Source organism: Phragmites australis, chromosome 9, assembly GCF_958298935.1.
Source record: "Phragmites australis chromosome 9, lpPhrAust1.1, whole genome shotgun sequence".
NCBI classification, from domain to species: Eukaryota; Viridiplantae; Streptophyta; class Magnoliopsida; order Poales; family Poaceae; genus Phragmites; species Phragmites australis.
The window spans coordinates 32,290,888-32,315,574 of record NC_084929.1 but is presented as its reverse complement, the minus strand read 5'-3'; the positions used below and the strand labels follow the sequence as shown (position 1 = coordinate 32,315,574).

The 24,687-nt window shown below is 43.3% G+C and overlaps 3 protein-coding genes across 4 annotated transcripts; 1 reads left to right on the top strand and 2 right to left on the bottom strand.

The window, feature by feature from the left end:
• Nucleotides 1-4,886: 4,886 nt before the first annotated feature.
• Nucleotides 4,887-9,869, bottom strand: LOC133929219 (tubby-like F-box protein 9). Its single transcript, XM_062375893.1, has 4 exons — nt 9,331-9,869; nt 8,500-8,587; nt 7,733-7,862; nt 4,887-5,661 (listed from the first exon to the last, which is right to left on the bottom strand). Exons 1-4 carry the CDS (start codon nt 9,661-9,663, stop codon nt 5,106-5,108), a joined length of 1,107 nt encoding a protein of 368 aa, XP_062231877.1. The 5' UTR covers nt 9,664-9,869; the 3' UTR covers nt 4,887-5,105.
• A 1,812-nt stretch (nt 9,870-11,681) lies between these two features.
• On the bottom strand, nt 11,682-16,517 carry LOC133929216 (CBL-interacting protein kinase 19). Of its 2 annotated transcripts, XM_062375891.1 has the most exons (4): nt 14,790-16,517; nt 12,936-13,010; nt 12,395-12,838; nt 11,682-12,116 (listed from the first exon to the last, which is right to left on the bottom strand). In XM_062375891.1, exon 1 carries the CDS (start codon nt 16,304-16,306, stop codon nt 14,798-14,800), a length of 1,509 nt encoding a protein of 502 aa, XP_062231875.1. In that variant the 5' UTR covers nt 16,307-16,517; the 3' UTR covers nt 11,682-12,116; nt 12,395-12,838; nt 12,936-13,010; nt 14,790-14,797. The 2 variants fall into 2 exon arrangements, with proteins under 2 accessions (XP_062231875.1, XP_062231874.1); XM_062375890.1 differs by having other exon boundaries at nt 11,682-12,838.
• Nucleotides 16,518-20,354: 3,837 nt separating this feature from the next.
• LOC133929218 (proline iminopeptidase-like) lies at nt 20,355-24,386 on the top strand. The gene is made up of 11 exons (XM_062375892.1): nt 20,355-20,746; nt 20,836-21,067; nt 21,231-21,329; nt 21,422-21,532; nt 21,608-21,670; nt 21,784-21,877; nt 22,165-22,262; nt 22,413-22,514; nt 22,937-23,050; nt 23,361-23,435; nt 24,001-24,386. The coding sequence occupies exons 1-11, from the start codon at nt 20,370-20,372 to the stop codon at nt 24,094-24,096; spliced, it is 1,461 nt and encodes a 486-aa protein (XP_062231876.1). The 5' UTR covers nt 20,355-20,369; the 3' UTR covers nt 24,097-24,386.
• Nucleotides 24,387-24,687: the final 301 nt, after the last annotated feature.

Sequence of the window (24,687 nt, the reverse complement as noted above, 5' to 3'; positions counted from 1 at the left end):
CAGTCTCACCACCCCTTCCGCCTCTCTCTCCTGCTCACTCTGTACCTGCACGCGCGCAAGGTCAGCTCATCCACTGGCGCTAGTTGACGCCAGCCCTGCCGCTTGCCAAAGATGCACGCAACAGCCGGCATCCGCTGTGTCTTCCGACTGTTGTCGACTTGTCGTGCCCCTTCCCCTTCCGTAGATCAACTCTCGGTTCAATCCAAGGCTAGGAACCGCCACTGGCGAGCTCTCCGATGGGTCCCCCCATTGTTGACATCGTTGCACCACCCTGGCGACCACATTCCCTGTGCTGACGTGTGTCCCACCACATCAGCGCCACGTTGATGCCACCTTAGCATCGGCCCCACCCTTTAACCTAGTCACCTGCCACATCAGCATAGTCCATGGCCCAGGTCCACTGTGAACCATAAACTAGATCTCCTTCAGCCCACAAGATCCATGAACCTAGTCTACATCATAGTAACATTATTCTTTTTCCCAAAATTATTTTCCCAGAGAATATTTGTAAGACCCCAATCCCGGGATCTCCCCCTAGATCAAGTAGCTAACACGTCCTGACATCGTGTTGGTATAAAGAAAAAAGTCATATTTCCTTCATCTAAAAACAGTATGTTATTGTATCTGCATAGTGAACTGAAATTAGACTGCTATTCCGTTGTTGAAGTAACTTGATATGCATACGCACATGCTGACAAAGCACATCTTAGAAGCAATATGATGAATGAATGGCCTCAAAATATTGATCTTGCTTTTGGGTGTTCGGTAGAAGCAACAATGGAAGGGGAAATTCCGCAACGTGGTGGGCAACATGGTCTATCAAGACCATTTATTTGCGTTAGAATTAATGTTGGAGAGGTAGGTGAAAAAAATCATAGCATTGTGTGACTAACTCAGCGAGGATTCGATATAGAAAAAGATCTGTGAGGAATTGGATAGCAGAGGAGAGGGATTTCCACAGGATCTTAACCCGGTTTTGGAGTTCTTCGTCATTACTTTTTTTGTGATCTTACAGCTCAAGAAATCGGTACTATTTAACGTCACCATTTTGCCAGACTCTTATGATGACACCACAATCACACAAATGGACCAACCCAACACTCACACACGCAACACTTACTGGCCCAAGCCCACGAAGGTCATAACAATCCCCCTTGGTATATTTAGTTATAAGACAGGTGATGAGAAAGGGTTGTTACTTGGATTTATGAGTCCATCCTTTAGCATTTCCTTCACTTGATTCTTAATCCCAGTTGTCTGAGCTGGATTATGTCTATAGGATCTAACATACACTGGTTGTGTACCTGGAAACAAAGGGATGTTGTGGTCCCATGATCTGTGTGAGGGTAAGTCATGAGGTGCTTCAAACAAACTAGAGTATTTAGATGTCAGACATAACTGAACTACATTTTAGATGGCATTCTTGTGCAAAACCTTCTGTAACTCTGAGGAAGACAGTATAGAACAACTGTCCAGATTTGGGGTCACACCTTGTAAAGAGATCATATGGTCCTTGTAGAAGAATGACACATGTTTCTTGTCCCACTCATGCACCATGAGACTATGGGTCTCTAACCAATTCATGCTAATGATGAGATCATAGCAGTCCAAGTGTAAGATCCTGAAATCTATTTGGAATGAGTATCCCTGCACCCACCAATCACACTGAAGAATTTGTTGATTGCACTGCAAAATATCCCCATTTGCCACTCTGACAGTAGCTGATGGGATATCAATCTTAGTTCTGCTCAATTTATTAGCAATTCTGTCACAGATGAAACTATGTGTGCTGCCTGAATCTAGAAGCATCATGACCTCTTGATCATCAATGAGCACCCAGAGTCTAATTGATTTAGGACCTTCAATTCCATTCAGAGCCACAACTGATATGGCCAATAGAGAATCCTCAGTGTGCTCATCAGATTAGAGATCACTTGAACTCAGATCAGGCCCTTGAAATAATTCTCATAGTTCCTCCACTACATGCAGTTGGATTGTGGCAGCACATCTATGTCCAGGTATCCATCTCTCACCACATTTGAAGCATAGTCCTTTTGCTTTCCTATATGCCCGAAGTGAGGCCAGTTTATCATCAACAGGTCGCCTATCCGATGCTCTTGCGCTCTCCACTCCACATCTGTCAGTAGATGTTCCCTCTAAAGACAGGCGTCCAAGAGCAGTGGAAAGATTTAGTGACAGCATGAGTTTGGTACGTGTCTTGAGACTTGAGGATGTGTCTGAACGGAGACGAGGAGTAGCAGGGACTCCCTCTTGTATTGTTGCCAAAGAATATGCATTGTCCAAATCATGAGGGCGATGCAGGATGATCATACTATGAATATCCTCTCTCAAACCATCCACAAAACGTGTTGTGAAGAATACAAGATCATATGCTGGGTTGCGTGCTAGAATTTGATTCATGAGAGGTTCAAAGCGAGACATGTAATCTGCAACAGTACTAACCTGCTTCACCTTAAATAGATGGCGAATGAGCTCCTAATACCGAATCTGTCAACCAATATCATGCACATGTCGTTTCAGGAAGAGAACTCTTGCTAAGCTTGTAACCATAAGACGGCTTGCCCAGTGAAGTGATACGTTGCCAATTTCACCTAGAAATCCACCGGAATTGCATAAACTCCGAAATAGTCTTCACACTTCCGCTTCCAAAATTGAGGTGCCTCGCCATCAAAGCATGGGAATCAAGGCTTAGCATGTGATTGCCAAATTGAGATTACTATAATGCTATGGAACGGTGGAAGGGGACATGGGTGCCCATGGCAACTGAACAAATTTGAGCTGTGTTGGCGTACCTATGACCGCGGTTGGCAATAAAGTCATCATCGACCCGTATGCCTGTCCCTAGTGCTCATGATCATGGCGGTGGCCATCAGGCCCAGGATGCGCTTATGGTGTATGCATCCCCAAGAGCGATGTCGTCGTCGAGTCAATCATGGGTGTCGACACTTCAGGTGGTGATGGAACCGTGGTGACCGGTGATGGAATGGTGAGATGTTACAGCTAGCGGATCTACTATTGAAGATTGACGATGACATGTTGCAGATCCTCCACCTTGTTCTCCAATGGCTTCCAAACTGTTGGATGGTTTCCAACGATTGTCGGTGTTCGAGCTGAGCAGCCTCTGCCTTCTTCCTATCTTTGGTGTATTTCTTGATGAAGTCCGCGGATTGATTCTCTTGCACCATGATTTGATGTTGTTGTCGTGAGATGTAGAGAGGCTTGGTGTATTGATTCTCGTCATACTGCTTGGAGGTCGCCAGATCGCTCGATCCAACTCGAGCAATTCATCGAACAACCGGTGGTGAGTGGGGTGGTGGTGGGAGTTGAGGATAAGCCAGCTCTGATATCAAATGGGACGAACCCAACAAGGATTTGATCTATATGATCTAGGAGGAATTGGATAGCAAAGGCGAGGGATTTCCACGGGAATCCAACCTGGTTTTTAAGTTCTCCGTCATTACTTTTTTTTATGTTCTTACAGCTCAAGCAATTAGTACTATTTAACATCACCGTTTTGCCGGACTCTTACAGAGATGATGCTATAATCTCACAGACGACCCAACCCAATATTCATGCACGCAACACTTACTAGCCCAAGCCCACAAAGGTCATAACATATAGGTGAGAGTATCAACCGATAGATGAGTATAAGGTGGAAGGCATGAATGGCCGAGATAGACCGTACATGCGCACCATATTACGGAGTTGCATTTCCCCAGCAACATTAGTCGCATGCGTTCTATTGGCACTGGCCTACAATGATGCATGACAAAGATTTAACTAAATTAGCTGCAAAAGCATGGACATTGACATGTGAAGGAAGCATAATATTACACCAGCTGGCCGTGAGATCATCGATTATGCTGCTGGAATTGTGTGCTCCACTTGTCGGCAAGATAAGGAGGTGTAGGTCATTGTCTCATAGATCTCCGGCAACAGAGACGTAGATCTTGTTTGGTAGAGCTCCAACGTTGCTCCACATCGGATTTTGATGTTGTAGCCTATAATAAAGTGATTTTAAGTTATAATTTTTAGTCTAAAATATAAAAAAGATGACTCACCTAAAATATCCTTAATGTATCCATAACTCTAACTTCACAAATTTATGAAGCTAAGAATACACAACTTTAAAAATCCTTACAGCTGAAGCTCTACCAAACAGACATATAGTAAACCATGCTTGAAGACTAAGCGGGGGTGAGGCACTTCCACAAACACGTCTCGTGTGCCGCCGCCGCCGCCGTAGATCTTCTCCAGCGAAGCGAGCAGCCCTCCGCTTCTCTCCTGAGCCAGCGTACCACCACGACCTCCGGTGTCAATTTGTTTTTTATTTCTCCGTCTACCGATCGCATCATATTTAGAAATTTTGCAGGATGATGGGTTGATGCAGTCCCCTTCTACATGGATTTTTAGTGCTTATGCCATCGGTAAATCGAGATTTCTCATGGTTGCGGCCATGTTCGGTATTTGATTTATCGACCACCCAAGGCATAAATTTCTATTTTTGAGTTCTCGTTTTATAGATCGTTTTATAGTCTGAAATTTTGTATGGTACTTAGGTTAACTATTCCCCTTCTCCATGAACTTTTATGGTATTTTTAGGCATATATGTCGCTGGCACATCGAGATTCTCCTGTGGCCGTTGTTTGGTTCTCGACCATCCGCGCCCTCGGCCTCCACCTCCGCATGCAAGATCTGGGGTTCCACAGGCCGTCTTCATCGTGCTCGACTCCACGATCGTGCGTGTTGTGGGGCTCAGCCGCTCAGCGCCTCGGCAGCGGTGGGCTCAAAGCGCCCGTGCAAATGCTCTGGCAGCACACCCGATTGAAGGCATAGGGCCATAGGCATTCTGTGCAGTCTCACCAAAAGAAAGGGAGTGCCATTTACAACAACAGTACATCAGCTCGTCAACAACATAGAAGCAAATCCATATTAGTCAACCATTACGCGATACAGAAACAGTTCAGTTAGGGACAACGTCTGTCCCTATTTCCTGTCGCCTTTTCTCCCGTGTCAGGGCATGCTAGTTCAGACTATACGCTGCAACGTGAACCCCCATATAACTGATAAACCAACCGAGTTACTTATTCACAAGCCAGCTTCGTGCCAAAGCTGGTAAGGCAGATGGCAAATGCCTGGAAGGCTGACAGAGGCTGCCGGTAGTCCATTGTGAATGCGTCGTCCTCAATTTTCCCAAACTGCAGGATCACTGTCTCCTCGTCTCCAACGCCCCACGGACCACCAGAGCCAGCAGTGGCGACGAGCTGGAAGTTCTTCACGGAGGCGACAGTCACCCGGCCGTGAAAATTTAAGCACCAGCACTGCAGATGCTCATGCCATCGTGGAGCTTTGTTTTTTAGATCCAAGGAACTCGGAGTAGGCGTTTTCTCCTTGGATGGATCTGATGCAGTGCCCTGACCTGCAGGGCACTGGATACTGCACTGCATTCTTCTTGGTCCTCTTGATTTTAGGAAGTTGAACTTATAGGTCACTAGTCCAACTTCGAAATTGCCACCTGAAACCTGTGGGCTTATCTGCTTGCTTGCAAAGCGGCGACTAGATTGGCTCCTAGAAGGTTTAGCACCATCATATGGTGGCTGGCTATCATACATGATGAACTTTGTCCCCAAGAAGTCAGATCTACAAGCAGAAGTTACATGATCAAAATAGCATTCTTGTTTATAAGCGACTATGGGAGCAAAATAACTTGCATAAAGCGCCAAACTATGACTATTAATCAATGAAAACTCCTGACTACTTCACAGTTGACGCTTGATCAAATGCAATTGGAAGTGGTGGAAAGATGATGTCCCTCCATAAAGGTTAGGCTAGGATTCCAGGAATAGTTTTGGTTCGGTTAGGACTTGGAATGTAGCATGCATTTGCTGATGACAATCTAAACTGAACTTCCTAAAATCCAGAACTCTAGATGTTGATGTCCCATTGATAGCAAATATGGATCGATCTGAAAGAACCTAGCCCAAGCAACTGTATGCTGCAATGAGATTTGCCTACCCTCCCATCAACTGCACATTCACCTTATTGCATTTTGCATGCGGTGCTTTTGTATGCTGTAGAATTAAAAGAAAATTCAACGTGCAAGGTACAACATCCTACTGATGCTTCTCTGCCGCTATATCAATATTGGAGTGGTAGAAAGTTTTAGGTTGAGTGACATTTACAGGAATTCACAACTATTCAGATTATGTTTGTATCTCATCCAGCTTCTACAGTTCACTCTCTTCTAGATATAAGGATGCTTAAAGCCTTTAAAATTCACAGTTCTTTTATCCAATACAATGAAAGGGAGGCAGTGCAAACTAGTATAGGGATAACTTGCATTTTTAAAAACACAGGGCTAGATCTAGATCTGGATCAGGTATTAATTCATGCTACTGAAAATATACATGGATGGGCCAAACTTTTCAACAAGGTTGGCACCATGATGATATGACTAAAAATAAAATCATTGCTCCCTGAGACCCTGATACTACTTGTAAGCAGAACAAATACAGTTGTTAATAATGCAAGTTTGTACATGCTTCAAAAGACTTCCAACATGCCATACTTTGAGGCTACATATAAACAAATTTATGGGAGCAGCTCATCCTGCTAGATGGAGAACTGATCCATCATGGCAGCTTAATATGTGAGAGAAAACTACCGCATGGGATATTATCATGTGCGAGTGGTGGTGGCAGCAATGGCAGGTAGAGTGGGTTATGGAATTGCTGTACCCAGTATGAAAGGAAACAAGCAAGGCATGAGCTGCATGAAAACAGAAAGCATGAATTGTGCATGCAACCTCTATTAACGGAAGTTCAGAGGCAAGGCAATGGCGTTTGTCTAACCAACCCCCCCCCCCCCCAACTTGGCCAGAAATAGGGCAGTATTTGGAGTAGAATGCCCAAGAGATTGACTCAGTTCCTTGTTTTGATTCAAATAGCTATATGCAACAAGTATTCATGTGAAAAACAATGAAAAACAGCCAAACTATTATTGGGCCATAACTCCATAGTTGTTACGGCAGCGTGGAGAGGGGAGGCGACCCACTACCTTCACAACTTTACAGTGCCTATGGCGCACGGCGTGACGACACCATACACACGTCAGCGTGGCAAATACACACGTTATAGTCTAGGATATTAGGAAATTATATTGGCAAATGGCAATGTAAATGCAGCTCAAAAGTTATAGTGTAGGATATTAGGAAATCAAAATAGCCATGTTCTGAAAATGTGTGCTATAATGCTATCAGAATTCAAAACTAGTGCTATACTAGTATACTGCGGCCACTATAACTCAATGTCTGAATTGGCAGGATTTGTGCCATTGTTAACTGAATCTCCTATATATCATCGGAAAACTGGGAAGCTGCGCACGCCCTAGCAATGTGCTCATAAACTGATTCAATCGCAGAACATGATGATGCATAAGCATAGAGATAATATATGTAGACAAATTAACTAGCAGAAACAAAGATATGATACGTTGATTCAGTAAAGTTTTCGAATAATAATAGAAGCACGCAATGGAAACAAGTCACATTTACATAACACCTAATTTCTATGGCTCTATGACCACAAGATAGTTATAGTGACCTCGGCTAACATATAATCAAAAGATGGACTTTTAATCTAGCAGGCATGCACAATAAACAAATCAAGCAGTAAGCAAGGAAAAATTGGGTTCTGGAATTATTAGACCTTACCTCAACTTTCCAACATATGAACTGCTTCCTGGGTGCAGATCATCATAGTCATAAGAGATAACATATTCTGTATGTGCTCCATGTCTGAACCTTCGAGCAGCCAAAAGAAACTTCCCTTTATCTGTTAGGGCTGCCAACATTAATTGAAGATCACATGAGGTTGCAGTCTGATATTTAATTAAGAATTCCAGAAAAAAGTGTTCATGCAGTCCATGACAAAAGAAGAATGCATATAATTTTATTGCCACGATATCTAGAGCAAGTTAATAGGATCGATCATACAGGTACTAAGAAAATGATCAAACATAGACATGAATAACCTTCCAATATCCAGAAACATCCATCAATTACGGGTCATGTCATAAACAATGCTACTAATACTATATTTCCAAGAAAAGGTTCAACACACGCATTACCTCAGGAACATGCAACTTAATAATACAATAACCCTGGGTTAGCCAACAGTTTTCTTCCTTGCCAGTCATCTTACTACTATTTCTAAGAACATCCAAAAGATCAACTTGTGCTGCGCCTATTCTTTGTCACAAGTCCTAAGCTGCAATGGCTACATACCATACTCGTGTTGTACTGTACCCTTATTTATACAATCATGAATCATGCAATGTCACATATCATCGGTAGATCAGGAAATTCAGAAAGTCAGCTATTAGCCTTTTTAATTTCTTATTTGGTACTACCTATTAAAGCAAAAGAAATATCATGTACTCATAAGCTTGGTGGAACCAGAACTATCCAAGCTTACTTACCCTGCGTTAAGCTGAGGTAGAGGTAAAAAGTTGAGTTCTTTTTGTTCCTCCTGATGAAGCAGTGCATCGGTGCATCCCTTGGTCCAGGCTGTGCAAAAAAAATATAGACAACCACTAAATCAATATGTAGAAACCCCCAAAGAAGTAAGCTTTTAGGTATCAGCATATCGTTATTCACAGACCAGAACCAAATCCATCCATAACATATGAACATAAAGAAATTTCCTTTTTCTGTGCTAACTTTCCCCACTACTACCTTACTTTATTAGCATCAGCTACCAAAAATATGGAGTGATTCAAACAAAGAAAGAAAACAAAGAGGATAAAATTCAGATAAACACGTGTTGTCACTCCTAAATTCTAACGTCGCACCAAAACATTGCAACAATAAAAAAACATTAACAAATCGTTAGGATACAATCATAGATCTGCTCAATCCTTTTAACACATGAGAACGCATATACCAATTAGAGATAAACTTCTCTCAATTTTCTGCGTACAAACTAAACAGAGATAGACGACAATATAAAATAAAAATAAAATAACAAGCACAAAATTAAATCCAACAGTTGACCCCTCAAAATCACCTTAGATCGAATCAAACTGCAGAAAACATTTCCTGCATCTACATCTTCAAATCGAAGCCACTCATGGGATTTGATACTTTTGTTTTTATTTTTGGCGAGGATTGAAACGGATACTTAAAAAACGTTCAACCACGATCCATTTCCCCCAAATCCTCAAATCATACAACAATTTCCAGCGAACCGGGCTACACAAACAGATAAAAAACAACTACTATGAAGACGTCAAGGTCCGGTCAGGCCTCACCTGCTTGAGCGACGACGGGAAGGTGATCCTCCCGCACTCGAGCGGCGGCCGCACGACTGAGACCGCAGCATCGCGCCACCGGCGGCAGACGCAGGCGCAGGCCACGACGTCCCGCCGCGGCGGCCACCGCTCGGCGCTGGCGTCCACGCGCCGCACGATCTCCGTGAGCAGCTCCGGCAGCAGGCGCGACCACCTCTCCTCGTCTACCTCGTCGTCCTCCTTGGCCGCCGGATCCACCTCTGGGGATACCTTCGCCTCCCCGCCGACGCCGCCGCCCAGCGAGGAGCGGGAGGCCGACGACAGCCAGGAGGCGCTGCGCCGCCACGAGACCATGGGGGGCGGGCGGGTGATCTGTCCCCCCGAAGCCTCTAGAAGCTTCTAGACGAGAGATGGGAGGAGATGAGCGCGAGCAGTAGGGAAGAGAAGAGAAGAGAAGCGAGCGGGTGAAGGAACGAAGAAAAAAAAATGGAGTCGGAAATTGAAAAAGGTGGCTCCTCCCTCCTCGTCGTGCGCCTCCGCTCGTCGCCTTCCCACCCGCCTAAATTTAATCCCAGATCTCCGCCTAACCATACGCCCTGTCTGACATGACACGTGGGACCTGTAAACCATGGGCCCCACAGATTAGCACTCCCCGTAAGGAGCGTATCGCGGCAGCTGCAAGCCGTCGCATTCCCGAGGTTTTCACGTTTCAACCTCAAGGTGACGCGAGTTAAAAAAACATAAATATGAGATATAATAATATTAAGTATAAATTTAAGTTTTAAAAATATAGATATGTTACGCAAAGTATCATCGAACGAATATATCGAGAGTGATTTTGTAATTTAATTGTAGATGGGATTCGAAAGAGGAGGACAAGATTATCCGCTGATTTTTCTTATATTTTTTATTTATTTTTATTAGTAAACACAAGTTATATACTACTTATTCGGTAACAAGTTAGAGGCCGAAGGGGAAAAGTGAACGGTAACAATGGATCAATTATTTAAATTCTAAAGGATTTTATCAGATGAGATAAGATAAAAGTAGAAGAAAAAATATATGAGAATCAATTTGTATTTTATGAGCAGAGATTTACCATGAAATTTGTGAGTTTCCAGTTTTTGTTATAACTTTTTTCCCTCTTCGAACCTTGCCGTCTTGGACAGTTCACAGTGGATCCGATTTCTCGCAGCCTGAATTGGACTGAATCTCTGGACCTAACATTTAAAAATCAGCTGGTAGGCTTTAAATCATGACTTGAATTCAAGGTTAGGTGACCCGTGGTTTGAGCTTTTCCGTATCCCTGGACCTGGTGTGGGGGTGACGTCACCGTTCCCGTCCAACTACCAGACAACAAATCGATGAGCTCAGCATCAAGCACCAACAGCACAGGGGCTAGAAAAGTCGTGCGCAGCGCTCGCCATCGCGGCGCGCCCGGCCAGCCCAACCACCGCCCCGATCGCGACGTCCCCGCGCGCCCCGGCCCCGCGCCCCGTCGTGTCGTCCCCTCCCTGCCGCGCGGGCGCCATCCGCGGGGCAGCACGTCGCGGTCCACCGGTGCGCCCGCACGGGCCGAGCGACAGCGGCGTGGCGCCGGTTTTCCACCGCCGCCGCTCTGGACGTGCGCGCGGTGCCGGTGGCCGTGGCCACCCCGCGGGCCCGGTGCGGTGACTCGTGCTCCTGGTGCGCTGACCTGGCATGCGAGCCACTCGCTGTTTGACTAGTGAGTTAGTGGCTCCAAGGTGTGGTCATTGTGGACTCCACGGTCGCACGTATGCAAATCGTCTTGACCAGCCTAGATATCTTTTGCAGCTGTGCGGCGTCGCCACTAGATATTTTTTTAATATATGGATATGTTTGGTAGGGTTCTGATTCTAATTTTTTAAAAAAATTTATGTAACTAGAGCGGTAAATATATTGAGATGTTTGGAAGAGTTATTTTGTTTTTATTTTAGTTTTAAAAATATAGATTGAAACCATTTTATATTAATCTATAAATTTAAGATGTAACGTGAAGTTGAGAGCTGAACACCGCTAAATAGGTGTATACTGGAGTGTATTATTGATTGCCACTAGTGTTTTTAATATATTTTGAGATGAGATCGCCATTAGTGAGGTTTTGATAGCTTGTTGATATCGGCCCCACGTCGCTGATGCCATCTGTCAATGTGTATATCTTTAGGAGGGATGAATATATTTCTATGCCCAGTTGAACCGTGGCGAGGCTTGCAACAACTGTGCTGCTGGTTTGCGCAAAGTGGAGCTGTCAGCTTCTTCGGCCCCGCGATCAGGGACCAGCTGTTGTGCTAAATGTCTGAATAGGTGATTCTATCATTATAGATGCTGGACTCCGGAGTAGTTGGGCAATGGAAAGCGAATTATAATGCAATTATAAAAAGATCGCCCAGACGAAAGGACCGGATAACAACCATCAGGTATCTGATTATGCAACAAATAGACCATTATTTGCACCAAACTGAAATATGTTAGAACATTTTCTATTGAGCCGTCTATACAACAAAAAACTTTTGTTTCAACACAGCTATACAACAATAATCTTACCCCCTTTTCCCCCAATTTTAATCAACCATAATCTAGCTGGGGCACAAGATTGTTAGGCTTTCCTCAAAAGAAGAATCTCACGACGCAGAAATAGGCCATGTCATTTGTTTCAGACGAAGTTCTTCCTAGCAGCAGCCAGCACATTGCCGGTACCATTCTAGGCTCTGAAAATTCTACAGACAGCAGACAGCAAGAAAACTGCTCCAGAAAACTGAACAATGAACCTTGAAACCGTTCAAGACCTGCAAACAGCAAGAAAGGGTCAATTAAGCTGGTCTATAAAGACCAAATCAGCTGCTTCTTGTCATTTCAGCTTATCTTCATATCTAGCTGAGTCTAGCTGAGTCTGGTAGCCTACCAAACAATTCTAGTAGTTTATACATTTCTCATTCGCTATCAAAGTAAGAACTCTAGTCAATATGCATGAAGTGGGAGAAGAATTTACAACAGATAAGCCTCAACTAACTATACAGAACATGTTCAAGAAAATAAAACTCCAAATACCATGGAGTTCACCTACTATTGAATGATTATGTCAGCTGGTTTCTGGAGTAAGCAACCATAGGTCAGTAAATGTAACGAGGCGTTGAGGCAAAAGACGTCGTTAGGTTCAAGCTGAGGCACAACTTGTTTAAGCAATATAAGCCTTTACTCCTGTAGAATACAAATAACACCACACATTGGTCTGCTTCAAATCAGCATAAAGTAGGATTCAGAAAAACAATAACTTCAATGATGTACTGGCATATGCACTTGACTTGGCAGTTGGCACATGCTTGTGTTTTGTGCATTTGCCCGTGCTTGCAGTCTGTGACAACATTGTTGAGTCCTCAGCAAGTATCTAAAGTAACAGATGGCTTGACTTTTGGTAGTGCATTACATAAAATGCAATGAATGGTGGGCGAAAATGAAGCCTCCCACTGAGCTGGTTTTCTCTGGCATATGGAGCTTCTCGAAAAACATCCTACAAGCAGGATATGAATATTTAGCATTTATACAAAAACCCTTAGACCTAAGAAATAAAACATGAGAAACAAAACAAGGGAAAATGGAAATCTTACAGCATTTGGGAAACTTAATTTTGTCTCCATATGCACCAGCAGCTGTCTTGAGTGAGTAGGGGAATTTCAACATTTCTGTAATTTGAAAAATAAAACAAGATAATTTATGACATGAACAGTGTATCAAACCATTATATTTTCTCCAAGCATTCATTTCATTTTTAATATTTTCCAAATCGTGATTTTGTTAGGTTTGTTTGCTGTCTCCGCACAATTAGTTAATGCCACTCAATGTACTTCATTTTTTTTATCAGGTGACTTTATTAAAATTTGGCCTTTGAATCCACTCACTGTGCTTCATTTTTTTCTTCATGAAGTAACTTTACTAAATATTGGCCCTTCGGTGCTATCAAACGAAGAAACTGCGCTGAGAAAGGGTGAAAATAACTCCATAACCTGAGAAGTACAAATTAAGCATACCAACTATTTTTCACTACATCACTTGAGTGGCCAAAATATCCGTCCTTGGCAATCACTTGCATGACTGATGTATGTACTTAAGTTTACCTATTTCCCGTCAACACAAGAATAAAGGTAAGGCACCTATCCCATTTAGTTAGATTAGCTAAACATGCCAAGTCACAATTATATTTATAAATAGTATGAAGTGAGCATACCCACAGCGTGCAGCAGGGCAGTGCAAATGGGTGCATGACAACTAACCAACAAATAGATACTTAGCATGACAATTCTTTCAAAAAAAAAATGGTAGAGCACTTAATTTCAATGTTTCTTTTCCAATGCTGGTGTTCATTATGTCTACTGAAAATTGACTTGTGAGAACAGAGTACAAGTTGCCACAGTGCAATTGAATTTTGGCACCATCATTTGAATGAAATTTTCCTCGTGCGAAGCTAATCACAAACGCAAGGGAGTCTTAAGGTTTATACCCATGCAAGAAAAGAAATTCAACCATTTGGAAACCTTGTTTTCTAATTGAACTTTGCTGAGAACAACATGAGCTTAGATGAAAAGAAAGAAACAGCACAATTTTGTATTCATTCAAAAACCAGAAACAAAGTTGATAACAAATATGGTACATGTAATTGTGTCTGCAGTCTCTACACAATTTTTCCACCATTAATTATCCATCCTACATGTGTGGGTAGGGGAAGTGAAAAAAAAAATTATAAGAGAACAAAAATTATGAAAAAAGTTTTTGTGGCTTAAAGCTGTTTGTATTATTAGCCATCTCCTATTTAATTTCAGTTGGATCAACCAGAATGTTCTCAGTTACTAAATTGGCTAAGCTGGACAGCAGCAAACCAATGGCCATTCTAATTCTACTGTCATTCCTGCTTTCATGAACCCAAAATGATCCCTGAATATACAAGCTATACTATTTAGTCTTTTGTATACAGTTATACACAAAGGCTACAAGTGTGAGTAGGGGGAGTGAAAAAAGTTGTAAGAGAACTTTTACTGTGATTGTTGATTTCATGAACCCCCAAAAAATTGAATATACAAAGTTACACTCTTTAATCTTTCGTACACACCAAGGCTAACATTCCTTCTTGAACAAATTTACAGGTGAAGTACAAATATGATGAATACACATAATTTTAGCACGAATACATGGCTAACAGCATTAGAATTATAGCTTTGATAATGCTATAGCGAAACGGGCACTCCTTTTAAACTGTATCAGCTACAAGAAATATTTCATAATTGATATTAGCACACAACCACTAACAGACAGCATTTCGTATTGCAGAAAGAATATTACTAAAAAGAAGTAACTAAGGAAAACTATGAATATCATTTCTCTGCACAGGTGCTTATGCTGAAACAGAAAGGTGCATCCTCTTTCAATCCAATTTTTTTTTCTATATTCCTTCCAAGCAAGAGCACTACCTTTCAAGCTACTCAGTATCAGAAGGTATATCTGGAACCGTGGCCGTATGGTGCACGAGATGCTGCATCCCAGGTTTCAACTCCCTCTCGCAGAACTCCTCATACTCTTCCTTGTCCCCTGCCTTCTTCTTCACCTCCACCACCACAAGGCTCGGTGTGAGCTCAAATATCTCAGCCCCGATTGTCAACGGACCCTTCTCGCTTTCCCTCGTGCCTTCCAGGCTCACCCGCCAGTCCTTTCGCCGAACTGAGAAGCTCTTCACCTTTGCAATCTCCTCCAATTTTGTAATAATCGTTTGCATGGGCTGTGCTGAGACAAACCTCACTTCGTTGCCTCGCTCCTCAAATAACCCCGACAGATTGAACCCCCTTGAGAACGATATGATATCAAACGCGTTTAGACTTACAGGCCGTGTGAGAGATCCAACGGGCCGTCTCCTCTCCTCTGATGACAATGTGGCTGGACAGGATGCTACAGAAGAGTCTGATTCCCACCCAGACTCCTCACAATCGTCATCTTGCTGTGGTGGTGGCGGTGGAGGTGGAGGTGGAGGCTCACTAGTCCCCAGCTCCGACATCTCGTTCTCACCATCTGCCAAGCTGTGCATCTGGTCATCCTCAATATAGAACCTGACCGGCCGGAAACCCTTCTGAAACCACCTGCTATCCATGATCTCAGCCACGGTGATCCTCGTCTCTGGGTTTGTGTCAAGGAGACGATTCAATAGACTGGTAAGATCCTTGGAGAACCACCTCGGGCACCGAAACTCCCCCCTGTAAATCTTTCGGTACATTGCCATGAGGTTCTGATCATGGAAAGGAAGGTAGCCCGCCATGAGCACGAACAGGATGACACCGCATGACCATATGTCTGCCTTGGCGCCGTCGTAGCCGCGGCGCGCGAGCACCTCCGGTGCGACGTAGGAGGGCGTGCCGCAGAAGGTGTGGAGGAGCCCGTCAGGATGGAACTGGTCGGCAACGGCCGAGAGGCCGAAATCGGAGACCTTGAGGTCGCCGCGCTCGTCAACGAGGAGGTTCTCGGGTTTGAGGTCGCGGTGGAAGACGCCCCGGGCGTGGCAGAACCCCACGGCGGAGATGAGCTGCTGGAAGTATCTGCGCGCGGTGTCCTCCTTGAGGCGGCCCTTGGCGACGCGCGCGAAGAGCTCCCCGCCGCGGACGAGCTCCATGACGAAGTAGATCTTGGACTTGGTGGCCATGACCTCGAAGAGGCGCACGATGTTCGGGTGGCGCACGCGGCGGAGGATGGCAATCTCGCGCTTGATGTGCGGGACGAGGCCGTGGCGGAGGGCCTTCTCCTTGTCGAGCACCTTGATGGCGACGGTCTCGCCGGTGCCGGCGTGGCGGGCGTGGTAGACCTTGGCGAAGGTGCCGTGGCCGAGGAGGCGGCCCAGCTCGTAGCGCCCGAGCAGGAGGCCCCCGCGCCTGGCCTCCGCGGAGGAGGACGGCCGCCGGGGCTGCGGCGACGGGTCCCGCGACGACGGCGGGGTGGCGGCCATCGGGTCGAGGAGGAGGTCAGGTGCGCGGAGAGGCGGAGAGGAAAGCGGATTAGGTGGTGGTGGTGGTGGTGGTGGTGAGTGCGCGGGGGAATGGGAGGGGAAGGTGGTGATGGGTGGCCGGTATTGGAAGGGGAACAGCTAACGGCTCCTGAATACTTTCTCCTTGCAGCGCTGGCTGTGACCTGGCCTGCCCTGCTGGAGTCAAACTTCGGCAAGAATTTAATACATGCAACTCTCAGAGGTTGTGATCGCAAATTCCCAACTGCGCCATCCAAGTTTTGCCGAAGGGATCATGACGTCATATGTTGCCACAAATAATCTAGACGAACGTGATATGCCATACTTTTTATGACAAGTAAAATAGTTGCTATGCTCGTGCTTCTTTCGTTTTAAATACTTAACGTTTTGATTAAGATTTAATTAATTTTTAAAAAAAATTAAACCATCAATAACTTTTAAAATATAATTATAATATTTAATAAAAATATAATATTATAAAAATATTTTTCAAGATAAATCTACACGTACGATACAAAATGTGTGACATGTTTAAAGTTAGACATGAAAACGAGCAAATCCTATATCTATACATCGTTTACCTAAAATGTTTCACTCGTTTTTTGGCATCGGATCTAGAACCTGAATCCACGCGTTACATTGTTTCTGCACCTCCATGATATAACCTTGTAGTAGTAAGCCACAGCCAACTCCATCCTTTACTTCCACTAACAACCCAATTTACTCGCCTCCACTCTTTGACTGGGCCTCGTGTGCTTGCTTGCTCCTCCTCTACCATCTCCTCATCATCACATCTTCTTTCTCATCTCTAGTGAATTGTTGCTGCCAAAGCCCATCATCTCTAACTTAACATTTGTGATACCTCTCCTATCACTAATTTTGCCTACCACCAATCACTATAACCACAATAGTTGGCATCCCTGCCACCGCACCGCTCACCGTGAATCTCCACCCACACACCTACCAAGTTCTAGGATTGGAGACTGGATAAACCCCAACTCAACATTAATCCTTAGTTGCCTAGCCCGAATAGAAACCTTATGTGGTTAACTGGGTAGTAATCTTAAAAGGAAGATCCAAATATGATTTTTTTAGTCATTTGCTAAATTTGTTACTTAAGTAACGAATAGTAATTCTTTTGTAAAATTGTATATATGTATACGCCATTTTATTTAGTACTTTACCTTTATTTCCCGTAATTTCTCCTATTTCCTATAGGGATGTACATGGAGCGATTCATAAATCCACTCTAATTCAATTTACATAACTAACTTTACAATATAACAGAAAAATTTGTCTAATTAGTTAATTAAGTTAAATTAGAGGGATCCATGCATATCTATTGGTACTCCATCTCATCCCTAATTTTCTATTCTTTTCCCAAACATTTTGCACCAGTTTTGCCCTTGCGTATGCTTGTGTGCATTTGGCAGTGAAAAGCAGTCGCCGGCAACTTGAGGGAGCATAGCTAAAGCCTAAAAGGGTGACCAAGTTGGTAATACTTCCACGGTCAGGAAATAGATGGCAATGTTCATCCTGATCCATGTAGAAGTAGAATGTGCACATGTTTTATGGTTTCTCCACGAGGATGGTAGTGTAATACTACTATTGTTTCCGGGGCGTAAATGCGAAAGAGACCAGGGAGTTTTTGAAAACAATGGTACACTGGTATGGCCGTACGGGCCACGACGACCCAGTGGCCTGAGCTGGCGCCCGGTCTACCGACGTGGCGGTTTCTGGGCGGCGCAGCGGGGAGCCAGGCCGGTGCACGTCGGCATCAGCGGAAATTTCCGCGGTTGCCGGTTGGGGTCGCGAGCTCGCACCGACCGGCGACGAGTGGGAAATTCTCCGAGCCACGGCAGGTTGTTGGCGACTCGTCTGCTTCGCTTTCGGAGCGCTGAGCGCGCGGTCCGGACGCGTTCATGCCATCTTCAACAGAAATTCTAAATATTTATCATCTATAATATTATTATAGTATTATCTATCACTATTATAGTATTTCTCTATTTTTTATATCTCCAGCAGGCACCTATTTTCTATTTTTCATTATTTTCCTTCTCTCCCGAATTCACGTCCTCATAAACCTCACTTAAGTCACCCACTTTCATTCCCCATGTTCCATAGATTTGAGTAGGAACTCGGTTGCTCCCTAAGGGTGTGTTTGCTTCATTGAATGAACAAATACATGTACGAGTTGGTGCGAGATCTGAGCATATTATGGTGTTTGGTTCGTTGAATCACATCATTTCGTTACAGATTCTTAGAATATACTAAGAAGATGTTGCACCAAGCCGTGTGGCAAAATCGGTAGACTGACCCGTGCGGGTTCTGTCAACTCCGCTAATCACTTGTGGTTAGTGATGATTAGTGCGTATCAATTGTTATTAAGGATTTTTAGTTAAATATTAGTCACAATTAAATATTATTAACCATAACTAATTATTATTATGGGTATTTAGTGATGATTATTGACAACCTAAGTTATAATTAACTAGAATTAGTAATGATTAGTACTAATTAGCATAGTTTGTAATTAAGTTATACATGGATATAATACATGGCTTTTAAGCAACTAAACATGTTCTCGTATCATCCAATATATCCAATCAGATACATTTCTGTACCATCTCATACATCTCACCAAACAACTTACTTGTATCACCTCATCTAGAACTATCCCGTCCATCCAGTACGATATCATCCCATTCAACTTCGTTCATCCAACCAACACTACCTAAGTTTGTAAACATTTGACTTCCTAAAATCTTACCGTCAATCGGTCATATGTACGTAGTATCATCGGATTAATTATAAAACTATTTTCATAAAGCAATAACTGTATGATTTTCTATTATTTTTTCATAAAAGTGTAGCTGTTAAAGTTGCATGTCAAAGATTATCTCAATGCCCTAAATGGCGTGCATTTACATGAGTGGGTGTAGGGAGCAACAACACATGTTATCACGACCGAAAACATGGCTTGGGCCCTAAAGCATCAATAAGGATGGTAGTGGACCGAGTCAGATCGAGGCCCTGAGGGCTTTAGACCTAGCAGGGCCCTGCGGGTCATGACCAAAATTTTAGTGACTAGCGGTGTTTGAATGTAACCATGCCAATACTACCAAAAAAAATTCAATTGTGTTTATGACATGTGGGCCCCATATGCCAATAGCTTTTTAGCATCTAAATATATTCAATATGGATCTTGAATCTTGATTTGGAGATTTAATTAAAAAAATGCAATACATCATACGGATAGTAAATCTAATACACAGTTGAGGAGAAAAAAAATCATTTGAAGCGCACATAACCAATAGGCTCAAAAGTTAATGTAGCCAATCACGTGCTGCCACCTCACCCAGGATCCTCCTATTGGTAGCCAATTTTTTGCGGAAGTCTTGGGCACCCCCACTTGGCCCTTGTTTTGGTGCAAAGACACTAAGATGTTGACAACGTCGGTTTAGCTAGCCAATTTTTGGTGTCCAACCAAACAACAGCCAAATGCATTAGAATTACTAATTTTTTTTGATAGGGCTAGCATTGGGTCCAAACCAAATATGCCTTTGGCTGGCATTTGCTTCAGCTCCAAAGTTTGGCACCCACAAAAAATTGAGAATGTGCAGCTACGGTGCACAGGAAAAGCGTGGGCGAGACGTTTTGCTCGCCCCCATTTTGGCGGTTGAGTGAGGACACGCCCCTGAGGGGGCAGTAGTACATTGGATGCACACACATCAAGATCTTTGAATTAACAAGCTTTAAGTGATTTTATTTACAAAATCATATATCTAATTTACGATCTATCAAAACCATTTATCTAATTTAATATCATAAGAGGCTATGTCCATTGAATGTACACAAATAGATCTTTTTGCACCTTTATATTGATGCAATTAGATCTATAAAATAAGAATTTAGTTACCGTATTTTACTGTAAAAGAATTGATGACAAGTAGATTTCACATACTATACCCACAAGTTACAACAAATTTTGGTATGACTGTAATTCAAATATCACTTTTCTTTTGATTTTTTTTTGCATTGCCTAATGGCAGCAGTCCTAATATCATTCTTTTGCCCACGTTTTGGTATTGTCCGGGTTTTAGCGTTACAAGGGGCTGTTTGGATTGACGCCCCGTTTTGCTCTGCTAGTTTATTTCTACGCCGCGCTTGTGAAACAGCGGAGCCGAGTCACGCCAGAAACCATCCATCGCAAGCGCCGAAAAGGCAGACCCGAGCGGATTCCCCAGCGGCGCGGCCGGCCGCGCCACGGGGATTCGACGCGCCCGCACCGCTCTCGTCAAAACCGCAACACCACTCCTCCCGATCGGCTCGACCCCCGCACTCAAATGACCAGCACCCTCACCCTCACCCTCGCCCTCACCTCCCCGCTCCGCGTCCACTGCCCCACTCCCCCACCCGCAGGTAACCGCCGCCTCGATCCCCGCGACCTCGGCCTTATCTTACCCACCGTCATCGACCAGCGGCGCACGGCTCCCTGACGTGGTTTTCAGTTCCGCCTCTGCAGGGAGACGGGGTTTGGGTTACTTTCAGGCGAGAGGTGCGCACCGCCGCTGCCGCGCGAGCGCAAGCCTCTCCGCCCCGGCCGCCGCGCAGATGGACCTGTCCGGGCAGCCGCTGAGGCGGGATCTGTACCCGCAGGTCGAGCCGTACGACACCGGGTTCCTGAAGGTCTCAGACGTCCACACCATCTACTACGAGCAGTCCGGGAACCCCCAGGGCCATGTGAGCGTGTTATTCTTCTCTCTGTGTTGAATTGCGAAGGATTAGGCCCTTTTGCTTTATCCAATTCAGATTTCTGTGACATCTCTTAGATGAATTGCTCAGAACTGTACAATACAGTTGTGCTGCTCTCTTAGATGAGCTTCTCTTCCCGTCAATTTTGCAGCCGGTGGTCTTCCTCCACGGGGGTCCCGGAGCCGGCACGTCGCCCGGCAACAGAAGGTTCTTTGACCCGGAGTTCTATAGGATCGTCCTGTTTGACCAGGTTATCTCGCAGCTCTCATGTATTTGTTTATCATTATTGCAAAGGGATTGCATTTATTTCGTTAATTTGCGTTGTCGCTGCTTGCATTGCAGAGGGGTGCGGGCAGAAGTACTCCTCATGCTTGCTTAGAGGAGAACACTACTTGGGACTTGGTTGCGGACATTGAGAAGCTCAGGGAACATCTTGATATCCCGGAATGGCAGGCAATTACCTTCCTTTTGAACAACTTCGGTTACACATTTTTCGGTAGTGGAACTCATTGTTCTGAGATAATGTAGGTGTTTGGCGGTTCATGGGGAAGCACCTTGGCCCTCGCGTACAGCCAGACACATCCTGATAAGGCAAGTGATTATTGTCCATTGCATTTTTATTTCACAATGAAAATTTTATAGCAATTTGGTTTGCATGGAAGATAGATTATGGATCTCACTAACACTCCTTGTATGCTCACTAGGTCACTGGCATTGTTCTAAGAGGAATTTTCTTGCTTAGGAAAAAGGAGCTTGATTGGTTCTATGAGGGCGGCGCAGCATCTATTTTCCCAGACGGTTTGTATTATTGGGTTTTGTTGTAAGAATAAAAAGAGCTTTGTTAAACATTACCAAACCATTTTTTCACTGTTCCAGAATAATGCTGGCAACTTTTATTAATTATGTCATATCCCTTTCAACAATTATACTTGAAGTTAAATGACATAATACAAAAAGTTAATGCAATGTGTTCTACTTTCTTCTTAAATCATGTTACTTCCCGGTTTTATGAAAGAAAAAATAACAAATATCACTATACAATTTTTTGTTTGAGTATATTAATAACTTTAGTTTTAAATCTGCAGCTTGGGAACCGTTTAGAGATTTTATTCCTGAGGATGAGAGGAATTGTTTCATAGCTGCATATAGCAAAAGGTTAACTTCATCCGATGCTAATGTTCAGGTAGCCTTATGTATTTCCTTATGAAAGTTAATGCGTTCTGATATACTTGATTGGTGCCTTCTCGTAGTTCCTTTTTTTTTCCTGTGTAAATATTCTGGTGATCTCGCATGATTGTTTTTGATAAACAGGCATTTGTTTTTTCCCAATTAGGTTGAAGCTGCTAAGAGATGGACGATGTGGGAGATGATGACTGCACATCTTATCCAAAATCATGATAACATTAAACGAGGGGAAGATAACAAGTTCTCACTGGCAAGTCCTTTCACAAACACTATAATTTGTTTGGTAACATTACCATGATTTCAATTTCTGTTGTTTCGCTAGCTTAGCTATATTGATTTTTGGTTTTTATTCTAATATTTAGCTTCATATAGAGATTGAGAGAAGAAAGCATTTGAAGGGATCTGTAGTATACTGCTTGCCCAATACTACTTTGGACTTACAATATCAACATTGTTTTTACGAAACTCAATAGCAACATTTAAGCAATCATTGTACAGTCACAATTGAAAAAACTACTCCCTGATGCTAGTATACTGTTGCCACCAGTGGCTGTAGAAATCTTCACTAACTTTGTATTTAAAATTACAAACCATGATGTATTAGTCTATAAGGCGTGTTTTACTTTATGCTTTTGTAATATGGATACATTACACATGGTTCAATTTTTTCAGGCATTTGCAAGAATTGAAAACCACTATTTTGTGAATAAGGGTTTTTTACCCTCAGACTCATACCTATTAGACAATGTTGACAAGATTCGACATATTAAGGCTTTTATTGTACAGGTATGCTTGTCATTAAGCTTTGTTGTTTCCACAATATCCATGTGCATCTGTGGGTCTAAGTGTGCACATCAATATTTGCATGAGCAAATGGTAAATATTATTTTTCGTGCATCAGGTTACACATTTGTCTTCAGCTCTCCTCTCCTGTCTACCTTGACCAACTTTTATTAAACTACTGGTCAAGCATGTAGTTACTTACTATTTTGTCTTTGCGTGGTTGCCTGGAAAATTTGGATCTCAAATCCATGACAGGAATCAAATCCGTAAAAAGCATCAGCGCTTTCGTACCTGACTAGTTACTATGTTGCAGGGGCGGTATGATGTTTGTTGTCCTATGATGTCCGCTTGGGATATTCATAAAGCTTGGCCTGAAGCAGAATTTAAGGTAAATGATCCTTGAACCATTCTGCCAAATACAATATCTGCACATCATGTTGGGAACTGGGATTTAATTTTACTCTTAATGTTGATAGTGCATGTCTACCTTCTCCGTAGACTGAAGCTTCAAGACACGGTGTGTTTTGTAGAGCGTAGTAATGAGTAGTTACAGACATCTTTATTTGGCCTTAAGATTTGCCATGACTAAACACTCCTGAACCTGTTTTCTAAGCAATGTTTCTCAGCATGCCTGAGATTTGTTTGTCAGCATGATTGAGATTTGCAGCAATGTTTGCTAAGCAGTGTTAACAAGAGCCACGAGGTAACACGAGAGGATTATTTTGCTTACCTTGGATCCCTGAGATTTGTTTGGTTGCAAACAATCCTTCTTTGATACATCTGGCATTTTTTTCTTTTATGGTACTCATGGTTTAATTTAGGTGTCGTGTAGCCAATATTCGGAGAACCTTGGTAAATTGACCAGATTTTCTTCCTTTTTCTAGAATAACATTTCAACATTCAGAACCCCTGGTAATTTTGTCCACTTAATTATATTCCTGTTCTGGATGCAGGTGGTCCCAGATGCAGGGCACTCGGCAAATGAAGTAGGTATTGCTGCTGAACTGGTATCAGCTAACGAAAAGCTGAAAGACATGTTGAGAAAGTGAGGAGGCTAAAGACATGTTTTCGAGAGGCCCATTGCTGTAGCACCTCTGATGAAATTCAGAAGCATTTTCGAAAGCCTCTTGCAGAAGTGCGGAATAAGACCGACGTGGTTTTAACAGTTAGCACAGCCTGAGTGTATGTGTTAAACTATATCAAACATCCCTTTAACAATCAGAGCAGGCTTGATTTTAGGCTATCTTTCAGAAGTGACTGTTCTTTGGAATGGGCAATTGTCTAAGAACTTCTAAGGCAAATTTGTCTACAGAACATCCAAATTGTGTGGTTTGGTCTACACTGATTTTGCCTATTGGACACTGCAATTTCGTGGTTTTATTACATCACATCAAATAAAATAATCATTTCCAACTAATGAGGAGATATAACTTTTAAAATGACGCTAGTGCCCTTGGCTATGTTATCATCTCCTCTCTTTCCCCTCTCTCTTTCTTTCCTTTTGTCCGGGATTGGCAGATGGTGACAGAATAGAGCAAGGCACAAGTGGTGGCACTTCAGGAGCAGCTGGCGAGGTAGAGCTACTAGCGTAGTGGCTTGGTTAGTGACGACGCGACTTTGGCTCAAACTCTGGCATCAAG